General features: G+C 39.4%; 1 protein-coding gene across 4 annotated transcripts in view; it reads right to left on the bottom strand.

The window, feature by feature from the left end:
* The window catches only part of LOC126100127 (phosphorylase b kinase gamma catalytic chain, skeletal muscle/heart isoform), a 138,487-nt gene extending 128,159 nt beyond the window's left edge, over nucleotides 1–10,328 (bottom strand). The window contains exons 1-3 of one of the 4 annotated variants that reach the window (XM_049910661.1): nucleotides 10,216–10,328; nucleotides 9,956–10,053; nucleotides 9,670–9,845 (exon numbers count right to left, since the gene is read on the bottom strand). In XM_049910661.1, coding sequence (XP_049766618.1) covers nucleotides 9,670–9,845; nucleotides 9,956–10,047 — 268 coding nt within the window. In that variant the 5' untranslated portion in view covers nucleotides 10,048–10,053; nucleotides 10,216–10,328. Of the gene's footprint in view, nucleotides 1–9,669; nucleotides 9,846–9,955 lie in introns of all 4 variants that reach the window. The other 3 variants (XM_049910660.1, XM_049910659.1, XM_049910662.1) reach the window with 3 other exon arrangements.
* Between the last annotated feature and the right edge of the window lie 6,539 nt (nucleotides 10,329–16,867).

Consider the following 16,867-nt stretch of genomic DNA (forward strand, 5'->3'; position numbering starts at 1 on the left):
ACCGGTACACAATCACCTTGACCTTCTCGGGTAATGTGTCACCCCCGAAGGCCAAGATGAAGGCACCAGTGGCAACCTGATTATCCCTCTGACCCTGGTGGACACGCGGGCCAAACGGACACACCGCCGCTCTAAATTGGCGCACAGCTCGTTGTCAGACTGCAAAAGAAGATTCCTGTGAAATATGATACCCTGGACCATATATAAGCTCTTATAGGGTGTGATGGAAACAGAAACATCCAGCAGCTTGTCACAGGTGAGTAGTGCCTGTGACTGGGCAGAGGATGCTGTTTTGACCAAGACCAACCCTTGCCGCATTTTGGACAAGCCCTCCACCTCCCCAAGCTTGTCTTCTAAATGCTCCACAAAAAACTGAGGTTTCATTGACAAGAAAGGTTCCCCATCAACTCTTGTACATACAAGGTACTTGTGTGAATAAGCTTCACTGCCTTCCTTAGCACTGAAGTTAGACCTTGACCACTTAGAGACTGCTGGTGTTTGACCACCAGCAAGAGATGACGTACTACAGTTCATAGTGTGTCATTCGCCCTGATGTAACCCACTCCCCAAGGGCGCCACCCAGCCGCAGCAAAGGCCACCCGGCAGAATGGCCATTGCCGGGAGTCCCAATGGCCCAGGGTTACAGCAATCTACTCCTTGGCATACGTGGGGAGTTAACAGCGCAGGCATCAGCAGAGCGATCCCTGTGTCGTCAGGGGGCTACAACCAACAGGGTACACGGCAGCCCCACCACAATGTACTGGTTACCGTGCTGGATATCAGGAGTAAATGAGCTAAGAAGTCCATTATCGCCGACAGCACAGAAAGTATTACTGCACAGAGGATAGAGAAACACATCCAAGGAGGGTGACCTCACGCAGCAGCTGGAGAATGAGAGGAGGGGCAGATCCATGTTGACGAAGGATGCGAGAGGTCTCAGCGCATGATGGACACTATGCACCATGTAAGGCGCCCTTCCCCAATTGGCTCACTTTAGGAAAATTTTGAAAAATGGACGTCAAACTCTACAGGGGACCATCACATAAATGTATGCTGAAATGTATGAGACTCCTTTTAGTCACCTCTTATAACAAGCAGGAATACCTCGGGCCTATTATAACCACCAGACCTGTAGGGGGCGAGTGGGGGAGGGGCGGCAGCAGAGGATCAAGGATGTAACAAGAAGAGGGCGAGTAGAAATCCAATGATAACAGAAGAGATATTGAATTTAATTGGTGAAAAGAGAAAATATAAAAAATGCAGTAAATGAAGCAGGTGGAAAGGAATATACAAATATCTCAAAAATAAGATCGACAGTAGGTGCAAAACGGTTAAGCAGGGATGTCTAGAAGACAAATGTAAGGATGTATAAGCAAATATCACTAGGGTTATGATAGACACTGCCTACAAGAAACTTAAAGAGACCTTTGGAGAAAAGCGAACCCCCACGTATGAATATAAAGAGCTCAGATGGAAGATCAGTCCTAAGCAAAGAAGGGAAAGCAGAAAGGGGGAAGGGGTATATAGAGGGTCGTACAAGGGTGATGTACTTGATGAAAATTGAAGAGGACGTAGATAAAGGTGAAATGGGAGATATGATACTGCATGAGGAATTTGAAAGAGCACTGAAAGACCTAAGTTGAAACAAAGCCCCAGGAGTAGATAACATTACATTAGAACTATTGATAGCCTTGGGAGAGCCAGCCATGACAAAACTCTTCCACCTGGTGAGCAAGATGTACAAGACAGGCGAAAATCAAGAAGAATATAATAATTCCAACTCCAAAGAAAGGTGGTGCTGACAGGTGTGAAAATTACCGAACTATCAGTTTAATAAGTCACAGTTGCAAAATACTAACACGAATTCTTTACAGACGAATGGAGAAACTGGTAGAAGCTGACTTTGGGGAAGATCAGTTTGGATTCCTTAGAAATTGGAACATGCGAGGCAATACTGACCCTATGACTTATTTTAGAAGACAAATTAAGGAAAGGCAAACCTACATTTCCAGCATCTGTGGACTTAGAGAAAGCGTTTGACAGTGTTGACTGGAATACTCTCTTTCAAATTCTGAAGGCGGCAGGGGTAAAATACAGGGAGTGAAAGGCTATTTACAATTTGTACAGAAACCAGATGGCAGTTATAAGAGTCGAGGGGCACGAAAGGGAGTGAGACAGGGTCGTAGCCGATCACCGATGTTATTCACTAGGTATATTGAGCAAGTAGTAAAGGAAACAAAAGAAAAATTTGGAGTGGGAATTAAAATCCATGGAGAAGAAATAGACTTTGAGGTTTGCCAACGACATTGTAATTCTGTCAGAGACAACAAAGGAGCTGGAATAGCAGCTGAACGGAATGGACAGTGCCTTGAAAGGAGGATATAAGATGAACATCAACAAAAGCAAAATGAGGATAATGGGATGTAGTCGAATTAAATCAGGTGATGCTGAGGGAATTAGATTACGAAATGAGACACTTGAACTAGTAGACAAGTTTTGCTATTTGGGAAGCATGAAGAAAAGAGATATTTCTTAAAATTTAGTATAGATTTAAGTGTCAGGAAGTCTCTTCTGGAAGTATTTGTACGGAGTATAGCCATGTATGGAAGTGAAACATGGATGATAAATAGTTTATACAAGAGGAGAATAGTGAATACAGTCTCGGTCCAGCACACAGTTTTAATCTGCCAGGAAGCTTCATATCAGCACACCCTCCATTGCAGAGTGAAAATCTCATTCTGGAAACAGTAACATTTATAAATTCATACAATACCTCAATACCTTAAGTGATAAACATAACAGCTTTATGTGGCACAAAACAGAGTGAAGTATTCAAGTGCCTACCCCATGATATAAAGCATTTCATAGACAATAAAATCAACTTCCAACACAGAAATAACATTTGCTTGACAACGACTTCCATTCCACAGAATAATTTCCATTGTGCACTAATGAAATGTCATATTTTTCACTGAGAAAGTATACTATTTGTAAAACTCATTCCACATCATAGCAAGAGGTCAAAATTGTGATCTACAGAATGTGCAAATTACTATCTATCTATAGTGCACATCTACATTTGTAACAGTCATTTACAAAATGTATGAGCCATATTTCATATATAATAGAGTATTGTGTGGATTATTACATTACGATACACACCTGCATTAACATTAATGAAGTGCACTTAAATACAGCTCTACATGTGTGTATTTTGGTGTAGGAAAAACCTTATATAGGCCTACTTGGTTTTACACACTTAGCATTTACAATGCCTGTAATGAAAATGGGATATAATGAACTTCTTTTCGAGTAATAGGAAAATATAAGCAAGCTGACCTGTACATCTACAATATATATGGGACATTTGTGCTCTAGATAAACTCTGAGCTATAATCAGTTTTCACAATGCTACTGAAAGGTACATGTTGGGTGCAAATGAACTTACGAGCTCATGAGGAAATAAGCAGAGCTACATTCAAGCTGTAATGTGTACTACTATAAAATTTTCATCCTATATTTCTTATGTGAATATATACCTATCTGATGTAGACTGAAAATATGAAGGAAAATAAGTTTCATTACAAGAAGTGTAATGTATTATGTTAACCCTGCTGTTCTGTTCGGGTCTATATGACCCGAAACGAATATGAACGTTATTTTACATTATGTAAATACCAATATATATTTATGAAACTTTGTGACTTTGTCTGAAAATGGATGAGCAGCATGTGTTTTAAAAGGTTTTAAAAAAGTTTAAGAAGTTTGGGCTTCAACTGTAATAGTTGCATATGTAATGTTCGGGTCATAATGACCCGACACAAATATGTTTAGTGTAACTCGTATTTATTTCTAAAATCTGGAAATGGCGAAAATTATTTTTGTTGTGTTGTGTGGGAATAGTGACTGCATCATTCCAACTTACTCTCAACAATCACCTAAAGCTCCATGCGTTCACAACAATGGGCTTGTTTGTTGCTTTCCCCAGGAAATAATAATTGGCAGTTCTCAATAATTGGAATGCTTTGTTTCTGCCCAGTTTGACTTGTGACACCATGGCGATGAGACCATTGAATGATCGTGAGTTGGAAGAAATAGTAAATGCCTCACCAGATGAAGGATCACTTTCTGAGTTTGAAGATCACATCAGCAATGCATCTGAAAGCGAGTGTTCCGATGACAGTTACGACAGTCCACAGCCCATACAAAATAGTGTAGAGACTTTTCTTTCTAAAAATGGGAATATAGAATGGCAGTTGCATCCACCAGCACAACATGGTCGCCTACCAGCTTCGAACATCATCAAGAGTACCCCAGGAGTTACCAGGTATGCAGTCAGCAGAATATCTGATGTAAAATGTTCATTTGAAGCAGTATTTCACACAGCGCTTCAAAATGAAATAATAGAGATGACAAATATTGAAGGGCAGCGAGTTTATGGTGAACAGTGGACAGATATTGATGGTTCTGTTTTCCATGCATACTTAGGACTCTTACTCCTAGCGGGTGTATATCGATCTCATGGGGAGTCTACAAAAAGTTTGTGGGATAAAGATACTGGGCGAAACATATTTCGAGCAACCATGTCTCATGAAACATTCTGTAAGATATCACGTGTCCTGCGATTTGACAAGAAATCTACTAGAGAGGAAAGACGACGTACTGACAAACTTGCCGCAATTCGTAGTATTTGGGAGAAGTGGGTAGAGGTCCTTCCTCAACTGTATAATCCAGGAGAAAATGTTACTGTTGACGAGCAGTTAGTAGCATTTAGAGGTCGCTGTCCATTCAAGCAGTATATCCCAAGTAAACCGGCAAAATATGGGATCAAAATATGGACCATGTGTGACAGCAAAACTTCATACGTACTGAAAGCCCAAATTTATACAGGAAAGGTGAGTGGAGCGGCACCAGAAAGAAATCAGGGAATGAGGGTGGTATCTGATCTCACTTCTGAGTTACGTGGTCAGAATATCACGTGTGACAACTTTTTTACGTCGTACAATTTGGGGCAGCTGCTTCTGAAAAGGAAATTGACTATGTTGGGAACTATACGGAAAAATAAGCCGGAGCTTCCACACAAAATGACCAACAAGGAGGTACACAGCTCTTCATTTTACTTCACAAATGACACTACTGTGGTTAATTATATTCCTAAGAGACACAAGAATGTTGTACTTATGAGCACTCTCCACCATGATGCGGAAATCAGTGACAGGGCTGATAAGAAGCCAAAAATGATTTTGGACTATAATTCAACCAAAGGTGCTGTAGACACGCTTGATCAGTTATTAGGTACATATACATGCAAACGAAAAAGTAATAGGTGGCCAATGATAGTTTTCTACAATATTCTTGATGTTTCTGCTTATAATGCATACGTTTTGTGGATTTCGGTTGACCCTAATTGGAATGCAAGCAAATTGACTAGAAGGAGAATATTCTTGGAGGAACTTGGAAAGTCACTGATAAAAGAACATATTGCATCAAGAACGCATTTCCCAAGAACAGAAGATTCTTTGAGAATGGTCACAAGCATCCAAAACCCGAATGATGTGGGTGGTGTGTCAGAATCGGTAACAACAAGAAAATCTACAAAACGTGCACGCTGTAAGTTCTGTCCATCAAGTAATGACAATAAAACAAACATGGTGTGTGGAAAATGTAGTAAACATATTTGCAAGAAACATGTAACCTACTTGTGTCCACAGTGCAAGCAGTAAGAAAAGAACTGTAGTATTTTATAAGATGATTGTATTGAAAATTCTGTTGTTTCAAATTTATGTGAATACTTGTGCCTAAACTACAATCAGTAAGAAGAGAGGATTCTAAAGTTGTAGTGCTTTCTATGTTGGAATGTAATAAAAAAACTGTAGTGTGTTCTGTACTGTAGTGTGCTCTAAGATGAATATCTGTAATGACAACTGTCTGTTGTTAGAAAATGTCAATACTTACGTCTAAACTGTCAACAATAAGAATAGAAGTATGGAAAAACTGTAGTGCTTTCTAAGTTGAATGCCTGTAATGGAAACTGTCTGTTGTTTCAAATTTATGTGCATATTTAAATGAAAAATATCCCTCAATAAAGTTGTATGCATTGTTATTATTATTATTATTACCATTATTATTATTATTATTATTATTATTATTATTACTAACAAGGTACTGGAATAGAACAACAATGTCGATAGCTAAAACTGTACCAAAATTTATGTTTCTAAAGCATTTTGATATGTCGGGTCATATTGACCCGAACAGTATATATGTCAAGTAAAAGTGAACAGAACAGCAGGGTTAACTGATGATTCAGTTCTCATTACTTAGCTACTGCTTGGAACCAATAGTAGCACACGGTGTAGCACTGATACGAATTGACTACACTTTTTAAAATATCTGTAATAACTTACTAATTTGGAGGGAGGGGAAAAAAAGAAAAAAGTTACTAGGGTATTGGCATAAAGACTGATAACAATAGGCTCTCAGCATACTATATTTTATTATCTTTGCATCAGCCTGTAAAAAGAAATCAGCTGTGCAATCATCAGTATGTAGAGTACCTCCACACAAGAAGGTAGAACCTGATAATGACAGTTCTGATTGAAGTATTTGCCAATACATCAACTTTTAACACATGCAAACAAAAACGTACAATATCTATAAGCATAGTATGTTTGTGTGAAGTTTTCTGTAACAACAATCAGCTGTACAGCACATTCTGGATGCTGGAAAAGTTTCGTTATTACAGTGTATATGCATACATATACTGTAAAAGTGAGTGATGTGGAACCAATCGACCATCACAAAGGAAGCAGGCAAGAAGGAATACAGGCAGTCTGCAGTGATATTCATATAACTGCAGTCATCCCATTCCTACCAAAGGTCTATTTACCTAGGTGACAGCATATCTGGACATAACCATCTGCCTCGTGGTAACAAGAAATGTAATTCATACAATCGAAAATCCAGAAGGGAATAATGACAATATTATGAAAAGGATAGATAGCTACTCACCATATGGTGGACACGAGTTGCAGACAGGCGCAACAAAAAAATTGCTATACACCTGGGCTTTTGGTCAAAAGGCCTTCTTCTAAGGTAGAAAAACACACACACACACACACACAAATTTCCAAGACGCTCATTCCCAAGCCATGGGCCACAGCAGTCTGGATCTTCTCAATGTTGCTTAAGTCAGTGGGTTTTCTCACCTATGGCTTGTACTGCTCTGCAAGGGGAAATACGGAAGCGTCCGATCCCACCCGTCTGCTTTGACCCATGACGTCACAAATATGGCGGAAACAAAAACAAACACACACACACACTTTCCACAAGAAGGCTAATGACACTAACGGGACAAGTGCGGGAAATGGGGTGTTTTGGGTGGGGGGCAAACTAAATATAAACAAATTTAGACGCCTTGCGTAGCTACAACGTGTAAGTGAAGACAGCCATGCATGAATACCCACCCACCTCTCCAGGGGTCGTAACCCCTGCAACCCATACAAGATAAAGATGCTTCAGTAGCTGATTAGTGTTTTTTGTCTTAAAAAAAAAAGAAAAATCTCACGGGATAGAACGAACAGATCAGAAAGATAAATATAATAAACTAAAACAGAAATTTGAGGAAACAGATAATTAAGATAAGTAATAAGTGTTTTTAAATTTAAAAAAAAAAACCTCAAGAGATAGAATGAACAGATCAGAAAAGTAAATAAAATAAGATAAAACAGAACTGGAGACAGCCACACTCAAACCAAATTCCGCGCCGTCATGACGTCACACATGACAACACCCGTACGTCACGGGTCAAAGCAAACGCGTGGGATCGGACGCTTCTGTCGACCCCTGCAAGGATTCCGGATTCCCTTGTATCTGCTCTGGCTCATATACAATTAGCCTTCCCATGTCACATGCCCATAAAGTCCCTAGTAGGTGACATTCAATATTATAATGTTTATTCTTATCAGCGTATAATGAAAAGTTCAAGTTAGTACAAATAATGTTTTTCGTTTATGTTCTATCACCATCATCATCTGCATATGTGACAGTTTTCACTTGAAGAGAGGCTGAGAAACTTAAAATCAGTTTTTAAGGAAAAATATCCTTTGAAATTAAAAATATGTTGTCTTTTTGTTACTATAATTGATGACTTTGTGAGTAGTCTAGTAAAACAACCGATGTGGAACTGGAATCCAGTATAGGCTAAACTACATGTCACAATGCAGTGGTGCAAGTCTACTGTGGCAAGAGTGCAAGCTAATGAACCAAAAAAGGAAAGGATTCTTACGTTCAAAGATATCAAACTGAAGAGGACACCCTTTATCGGCATAGTGCACAAACTACCTGATTACAAACATTTTGTTGAGAACACTAAAAGGACATAGGCCTACAGTATATTTGTCAACATTTTCACTGTGTGGCTACTCAGATTAATCAATGGAAGAAAAAGTTTATAAATGAGTCCTCAATCAAATTTCGCACTTTATCCGTAAATGTCCATCTTGGTTGCACATTACTACATAATTCACAATGACCAGTGTTTGACTTACTGCCACCATCAGATTGTCAGGAGGATTGTGATGCAAGTAGTAACATCACATAACTTGTACACAAAGGTACACAAGCAATTGCAGCACTTAAATGAAGCCTTTGATACCACATCCCGAACTCACAACTTAAGTGTCACCTCTTACCCTAATTCAAGCCCCCATCTACAATACAGACAAGTACATCACAACAACTAAGATTTTGTATTCGCATCTGTTAACTTTGTTGACTCACAACCAAATTGTATTGACCTATACATGGGGCTCCACTAGAGATCAGTCTGTCTCCAGAATCTATATTCCAAAAAAGAACAAACAAACAAAGAAATACTGTTAGTGTTCTGTTCTCTTCCTGTTTGTGCGTGTATGATGTCATGTGTCACATCATCATTACGTCAAAAGGGATGAAGCAAACATACAGTAGGCCTACCGCTACGTTCAGTTGACCTGACATTTGGTATCTTGAGTGACATTAAATGAACTTTTAATTACGAGTCCAATAGCATTGTACAGAAACTTATTATCACTTACAAACACACAGTTTTGCTTGGGCTCTGAGACCTGCTAGTTTTCAAAACTGGGGAAAGTCTCAAGACTCTTGTCAGCGAGTTCTTTTAATCCAGTCACAGCAAGCTAATATTTATGAAGGAACTTGAAATTAGTGAAATAGAAGCCACTGTGCTGCATTCATTGTTGTGTTATATTGAATGATATAGCAATTCCTTATACATTGTGGGGATGGCACAGAACTCCTACTCTGAAAAGCATGAGGGAAGGCAGAAAGTATTTTGCCCATGCACTGGATGACTGGTGTGTAGGATGTATTCTGGGGCATCAAGGAATGAACAGTTTGCTAATGGAGGGAAGTATGAGGAGTAAAAATTGCAGAGGGAGACTAAGGCTGGAATATAGTAAGAAGGTTTACATGGATTAAGTAGCAGAAGTTGTGCAGAGATGAAGAGATTTGCACTGGATGGAATGGTGTGGCGAGCTGCAGCAAAATGGAATGAAGACTAAAGCAAAACACATTTCGCATTGGTACACTTTAAGAGTAAAGCTATAACGTCAAGTTGCTACTGCCTATTTATCTCTAGCATGCATAGAGGGCAAAGTCTGGTCATACTGATATATGGATGTCCAGAAACCATTCTTAAAATGTGTATTTCTTCCAATGTAGCTTCCAGCATCGTTTTTCCATCTGCTCCATCATGCGAATCACTGCTAAGGTCGATTATTTTCGCCGCATATTCAATGCCAGTTTCCTTTTCTATGCATCTTCTGACTGTAGAACTGATGCCTCTATAAGACAAACATCACAGGACTTAGGTTCCACATTATGATACTAATCTCAAGATCTGTTGCTCTCCTGTCACAACAATAAACGCTACATAAATTAATAAGCTGCTTACTTTCCAAGAATTTCTTTTGGTTCGTATTTAGCGTAAAAACCTTTGGCAGCATCTTTGTCAGGAAGGAGATCGTCTATCTCTTCCTTCGCCATTTCTGTCTACGAATTAGTTTCACACGTCAAACCACAAAAATTCGGGACGTCGACAAACATAAAACATCACTTACACGTCGAATAAATATCAGCTGATTTTATAACACAACAATACAATGATAATTATCCACTAAGAACATCGGGAAAATGGCATAATACTATCATTACCGCACAAACGTTTCGTTTCTCTTAACTATCACCTCCTTTCGCCACAAGACATAAATAACTACAGGTCAAACTTAACGCTAGTATTCATCCAAAGCTCTCATGACCACAGATACAACACCTCACAATTCGCGATAGTCGATTGAGGAGCATTGTGCCGAAGCGCAAACACATTATTGATGGTTGCAATGTCTGTGTTTATACATTGTCATGTCAAGATACAGATTCCGTATAAACACAGACATTGTAACCATCAGTGATGTATCCATGCCTCGACGGGCTAAAATGACTATATAATACTTGTCCTTCCCCTGCGCAGGAATCACGTAATGTGCGGGGGTTATGGAGCTTCGTGACATATGGAGTTTGGGTTGGTCCTCGAGGGGGGAGGGGGGGGGGGAGGGGGGATCGGGTAGCCAAAATTATTGCTCCTGATAAGCGAGAAATCCGGATTCGAATCCCAGTCCGGCACGAATTTTCATATATTACAAACACCTTTCGTCAGTCCGGATTCGCCAAATGCTGGTCATTGGGGCTCAATGTGGAACAAGTATCATTTCTTATGACAATTCTACTCTAGTCAGTGAGATATCATTTCGAAAATATGTCTGGAGACGCCCCGAACAGCAGTTGGTTTTAACCTGGTTGTCCCCAACCATACGACTCTACAACAAGGAAATAATGCTCTGGGGTGGCATATCTTTTCGTAGCAGGATCCGTTTGGTTGGCACAGCAACACATCGACAATACTTTACACCCTGTTTTATTGCCCTTCTTGGCAAGTCATCCTGAGCTTACATTTCAGCAAGAAAATGCCCTCCCACACACTGTGAGAGTTTCTATTGCTTGTCTTCATGCTTGCAAAACCCTACCTCGCCGGATCTCTTCCAAATTGAGAAGATTCGGAACATTATGGGCAGGGATCTCCAACTATCTCGGGATTTTGACAGTCTAACACGTCATTTGGCCAGAATGTGGCACGATATCCCTCAATAGGACGTCCAATAACTCTTATCAATCAATGTCAAACTGAATAACTGCTTGCAGAAGTGAGCCAACACATTATTGAGTTGCTCAATTTGTGAACCTCTTTCTCTAGAATAAATGACCCAATTTTTTTTAGAGACAGTAATCATTTGTTTGTCTGTAGATGTACATAAGATCTACTGATTTCCTTTACATTTGCGTAATTCATTCGTGGCTTGTTTTTTTTCTTTTTTTTCCCCATTACATTGTATTGTGAAGATAATAAACTCTTCTAGGACACACAGCATGGCCTTCACAAGGGAATGTCAATGGTTACAGCACAGCAGTGCTGGGCTTAATTACCAAAATAAGGCAGAGACTTGAGGACAGAGAAAGTGCGACACTGGCGCTCTGTGATCTCAATGAGGTATTTGACTGCATCTCACACAAGATACTGATAATAAGCTAAAGTGTTATGGTACTAGAGGTGTTGTTCTGGCAGCTCTTCAATCTTATGTTGAAAACTGAAACAGATAGTATCATTCTATGGATAAATATCTTCAAGAACAAAAATTGGAGCATGATGTACCCTAGGGTACCCTTATAGGTCCTCTCCTGTTTCTAATTTATGGCAATAATACAGGGTGTAACAGCATGTTACTGTTTGCTGATGACACCATTATTTTTAACAAAGGAAAAAACTGCTGCACAAGTTCCTTGTAAAGACGCAACAGATATGCTCTTTGAAAACATCAAAGATTGCTTCATCAAAAATAAAATGAAAATGAATGAAGAAAAATACATCATCTGATATGCAGCCTCAGTGATGTTGGATGCCAGGATATTTTGGAGGCTGTTAAGCTGCTGGGCTTCATGACTCAGAGCAAACTATAACTTCTGAAGAGACTAAAGGGTATATTAACTGATCTGTACTTTATAACAGTGTATTATTCAGTATTTCATAGCCACATTGATTATGGCCTGTTGTTAGGGGGATGCTGTTCAGGTTGCAAGGACTTATCAGTGCTACAGAAAAAAAGGTATCAATGTCTCACATCAAGCAAAAGACTGGAGCACTGCAAGTATGTATTCACTCAGATAGTAAGATTGGCCATTTTTAGCCAGTATGTGGGGTTATGTGTCATCAGTGAAAAAGAAAACCTAGAGGCTTTCTGCATGAGGCAAGAAATACATGACACACAAAGAAGAAGAAGATTGAAATATCAATCTGTTTACTGTCTGGAACACAAGATAGTTTTCCAATGGTTACTCTAAATATGTTCAACACACTGCATTGAGGAGCACAATGTCTGCCACCAGGATTACTCAAAAGGAAAACTGCACAGAACTTAAAACAACATTCATTGTGCTTTACTGAAGAATTTTTCAACACTGACCAAACTGATTAGACAAAGTAATGTTGTTTTCATCTGTTATGTATATGTCCTTATTGTGAACAATTTTCTTATATATATTATATGAAAAATTGTGAAACCTCATATGTGTGTAATTTTGATGCAGTCCATCCAGTCATGACTAGTAAATGACACAGTTCTAGTAATAAAGAAATAATAATGAAGCAGAGAAACATCAGCTACCAAATCATAATGCAGACGAAAGTGTCCATTGAGTGATTGTGACAGTTAGTCTCTGAGGAGGATTGTGATGAAAATAAGAGGATGACAGTTGCAAAAGTTATTACACAACTGAATGTCATACTAGTGTGCTGAGTGAACTGGAATTTCAAAACCACTCATCAGTGATGCAAATGCTTGTAACAGGAAAACATGGTGCCCAACGATAAAACCTGCAGTATAGAGCAGTGGACGAAAGTAATTTGGTGGGATGAATCTTAGTGCTCACTGTTTTGAACTTTTGACCAAGTTTATGTCCCAACAGTGAAGCATAGTAGGGGTCTGGTGATGATTTGGGCAGCCATGTGATGGTATTCCATGAGCTCCATGGACACACTGCTAAGTTGTATTACTTCCAAGGATTATGTGTAAGTTTTCTCTAATCACATCCATTCCATAGTACAATGCCTATTCTTGAATGGTAATGCTGGGGTCAGTGAGGCAATACTGACCTTACGACTTATCTTAGAACAAAGATTAAGGAAAGGCAAACCTATGTTTCTAGCATTTGTAGACTTAGAGAAAGCTTTTGACAATGTTGACTGGAATACTCTCTTTCAAATTCTAAAGGTGGCAGGGGTAAAATACAGGGAGCAAAAGGCTATTTACAATTTGTACAGAAACCAGATGGCAGTTATAAGAGTCGAGGGACATGAAAGGGAAGCAGTGGTTGGGAAGGGAGTAAGACAGGGTTGTAGCCTCTCCCCGATGTTATTCAATCTGTATATTGAGCAAGCAGTAAAGGAAACAAAAGAAAAATTCGGAGTAGGTATTAAAATCCATGGAGAAGAAATAAAAACGTTGAGGTTCGCCGATGACATTGTAATTCTGTCAGAGACAGCAAAGGACTTGGAAGAGCAGTTGAACGGAATGGATGCTGTCTTGAACGGAGGATATAAGATGAACATCAACAAAAGCAAAACGAGGATAATGGAATGTAGTCGAATTAAGTCGGGTGATGTTGAGGGTATTAGATTAGGAAATGAGACACTTAAAGTAGTAAAGGAGTTTTGCTATTTGGGGAGCAAAATAACTGATGATGGTCGAAGTAGAGAGGATATAAAATGTAGACTGGCAATGGCAAGGAAAGCGTTTCTGAAGAAGAGAAATTTGTTAACATCGAGTATAGATTTAAGTGCCAGGAAGTCATTTCTGAAAGTATTTGTATGGAGTGTAGCCATGTATGGAAGTGAAACATGGACGGTAAATAGTTAGGACAAGAAGAGAATAGAAGCTTTCGAAATGTGGTGCTACAGAAGAATGCTGAAGATTAGATGGGTAGATCACATAACTAATGAGGAAGTATTGAATAGGATTGGGGAGAAGAGAAGTTTGTGGCACAACTTGATGAGAAGAAGGGATCAGTTGGTAGGACATGTTCTGAGGCATCAATGGATCACCAATTTAATATTGGAGGGCAGCGTAAAGGGTAAAAATCGTAGAGGGAGACCAAGAGATGAATACACCAAGCAGATTCAGAAGGATGTAGGTTGCACTAGGTACTGGGAGATGAAGAAGCTTGCACAGGATAGAGTAGCATGGAGAGCTGCATCAAACCAGTCTCAGGACTGAAGACCACAATGACAACAACAATGCTGGGATCAGAGAGGACACAGCTATTCACAGCTCATATCATTCAGGTCTAGTTTTGTGAGCATGAAGATGAACTGTCACATCTTTCCTGGCCAACACAGTCACCATATCTCAATATTATTGAGCCTTTGAGTCTACTTTGAAGAGAAGGGTGTGTGGTTTCTATCGACCTCCATCATTGTCATCTCATGATGACTTGAAAACGTTTCAATGCCAACAGATTTCCTACACTGTGTTAGATATGTTAATTTGTTTTTGTGTTTCTGCATTTTTGCTCAGTTCCATGTATGGCTGGCATCATAAAATTTCTACCGTTGCATGGTTTGTTTGCTGCCTATGTTTGAAGTTGATGAAGTCATCTGGAGTTCCTCCTTCTAGGACCAGGAAGGTGTCACTGAGATAAGGTTTGAAGATCAATCTGGAGAAGTTTCTGGTCCAAGCAATCTAGGTTCGCCTTGTGTTGCTGTTTGTTGTACTGTGACCCTCTTTGATTGTGTGCTCATGAGGCTAGCATGTGGGGTGTAGTTATTCCTTTCATTGGGTGTTCTGGCATTGTTTTATGGTTTGTAGGCAGACAGACCCAACAGGTTTTGGTTTTGGTGATATTAATGGGGTACTGTATTGTAGAGGAGTTTACTATTATGTCTGACTGTTTTTCTTATAAGGATATGGGTCATAGGGATCTTTGGCATTTGACTGTTAATCATAGTGTAGAAATTATAGATTATTCAACAGGGGCTTACATTAACACTATACAGGCATTTGTGCGTGCGTGTATGTGTGTGGGAGGAGAGGGGCAGGGGGGGGGGGCTGTTAAACCTGTTAAAGAGATGAGGAAGTGACACATTTTGGCTCTGCAAACTCATCTTGATGAGTATTGTTGGAGGAAAAATGTGCCTAACAATTATTACCATTTTAAATGAAATTGGTGGGTATAGGCCAAAGACAGTTAGTTAATTTTGTGGGGGTGGGGTAGGGGAGGGAGGAAGGGATTGTGTTGCCTGTGGTTTGGGCTCTTATGATAGGAAGAAGTTTTTCTGGGGGTAATTAGGTTGGTGTGTTTGGGTTTTGTGTTGTGGTTTATCGGCATTTGTGGTTGAATAGTGTTTATGGGCTATGGTTTGGGTGGTGTGGGTCTTTGGAATGGTTGTTTTGTTGTGTGTGTGTGTGTGTATGTGTGTGTGTGTGTGTGTGTGTGTGAGAGAGAGAGAGAGAGAGAGAGAGAGAGAGAGAGAGAGAGAGAGATGTTTTTTTGTCATTCTTCTAGTGTACTTTGTTTGTAGAAGTAATTTTCTTTGAAATGAGGGTTATGTAATGTACTTTTGATCAGTTTGGCATCATTTTGAGGATATTTATAGATTTATGTTTGGTTGTGTACTGGAGTGTGGTGTTGTATTGTATTGTATTTATTGGTCCTGTTATCTACAAAGCAGCTTATGCATAAGTCATTGGACAAGTCAGCTTATAAGTATACAGCTGAAAGTCATTTCCAGGCATACTTAGTTAAGGTTACAATAATACACTTTATATATAAGTATTTATATAAAACGAATATAATAGAGGGAAACATTCCACATGGGAAAAATATATCTAAAAAGAAAGATGACTATCGACCTGCCAGCGCTTTTGTTTGGTAAGTCTCATCATCTTTCTTTTTAGATATATTTATATAAAACACTTCATAAATTTAAATATTCTGCAGTGGAGTAAAACCAATGATGCTGTAAATATGACTCTGGTGTTGTTAGGTTGTCAGGGATAATGGTATCATGGTATCTGGTTGAACTATGCTGGTTAAGCAAAAGTTGTGGTACCAGTGTTTCTGACTGTGCGGGGGTGTTCAGTGGTGCTGCCTTTGTTTGAGCTGTATTGGTTGAGTGAATTTTGTGGTTTCAAGTTTTTGCTTTTTGAATGGGTTGCTGTTTGACCTGTATAGTGTACGTGAAATATTCAATTCCAGTTGTGTATTTTTTTACATTTTTTTGTTCATTTGATTGTTGAGAACTCTGTGTGCATTGTTTTATGGTTAATATTTGTTCTGGAATGATTTCATTATTCTTATTTTTGTATATTTAGTTTGTCCTGGCTAAAGCCCCCACTTCCCGCAGTTCTCCCGTTAACTTCATTTTATTGCTGGAATGAAAATTTTTGCATGTTGTATTGTATTGAACTGGGGACCTAGAAACAATGGAGAATCTTCATCCCCGCTGTAGCCCACACAGTGGTATACAACCCCACAACAGGCTACAGCAGTCCACTCACCCCACCACTGCCCTACATCAAACCCAGGGTTATTGTGTGGTTCGGCCCCCAGTGGAACACCACCCCCCCCTCCCTCTGAGAATGTCTCACACCAGATGAGTGTAACCCCAATGTTTGTGTGGTAGAGTATTTATGATGTACGAGTACGTAGATAAAGTGTTTGCACAGCAATCACCCACATAGTGTAACAGAGGCAGAAT

The sequence above is a fragment of the Schistocerca cancellata genome, chromosome 9, assembly GCF_023864275.1.
Source record: "Schistocerca cancellata isolate TAMUIC-IGC-003103 chromosome 9, iqSchCanc2.1, whole genome shotgun sequence".
NCBI classification, from domain to species: Eukaryota; Metazoa; Arthropoda; class Insecta; order Orthoptera; family Acrididae; genus Schistocerca; species Schistocerca cancellata.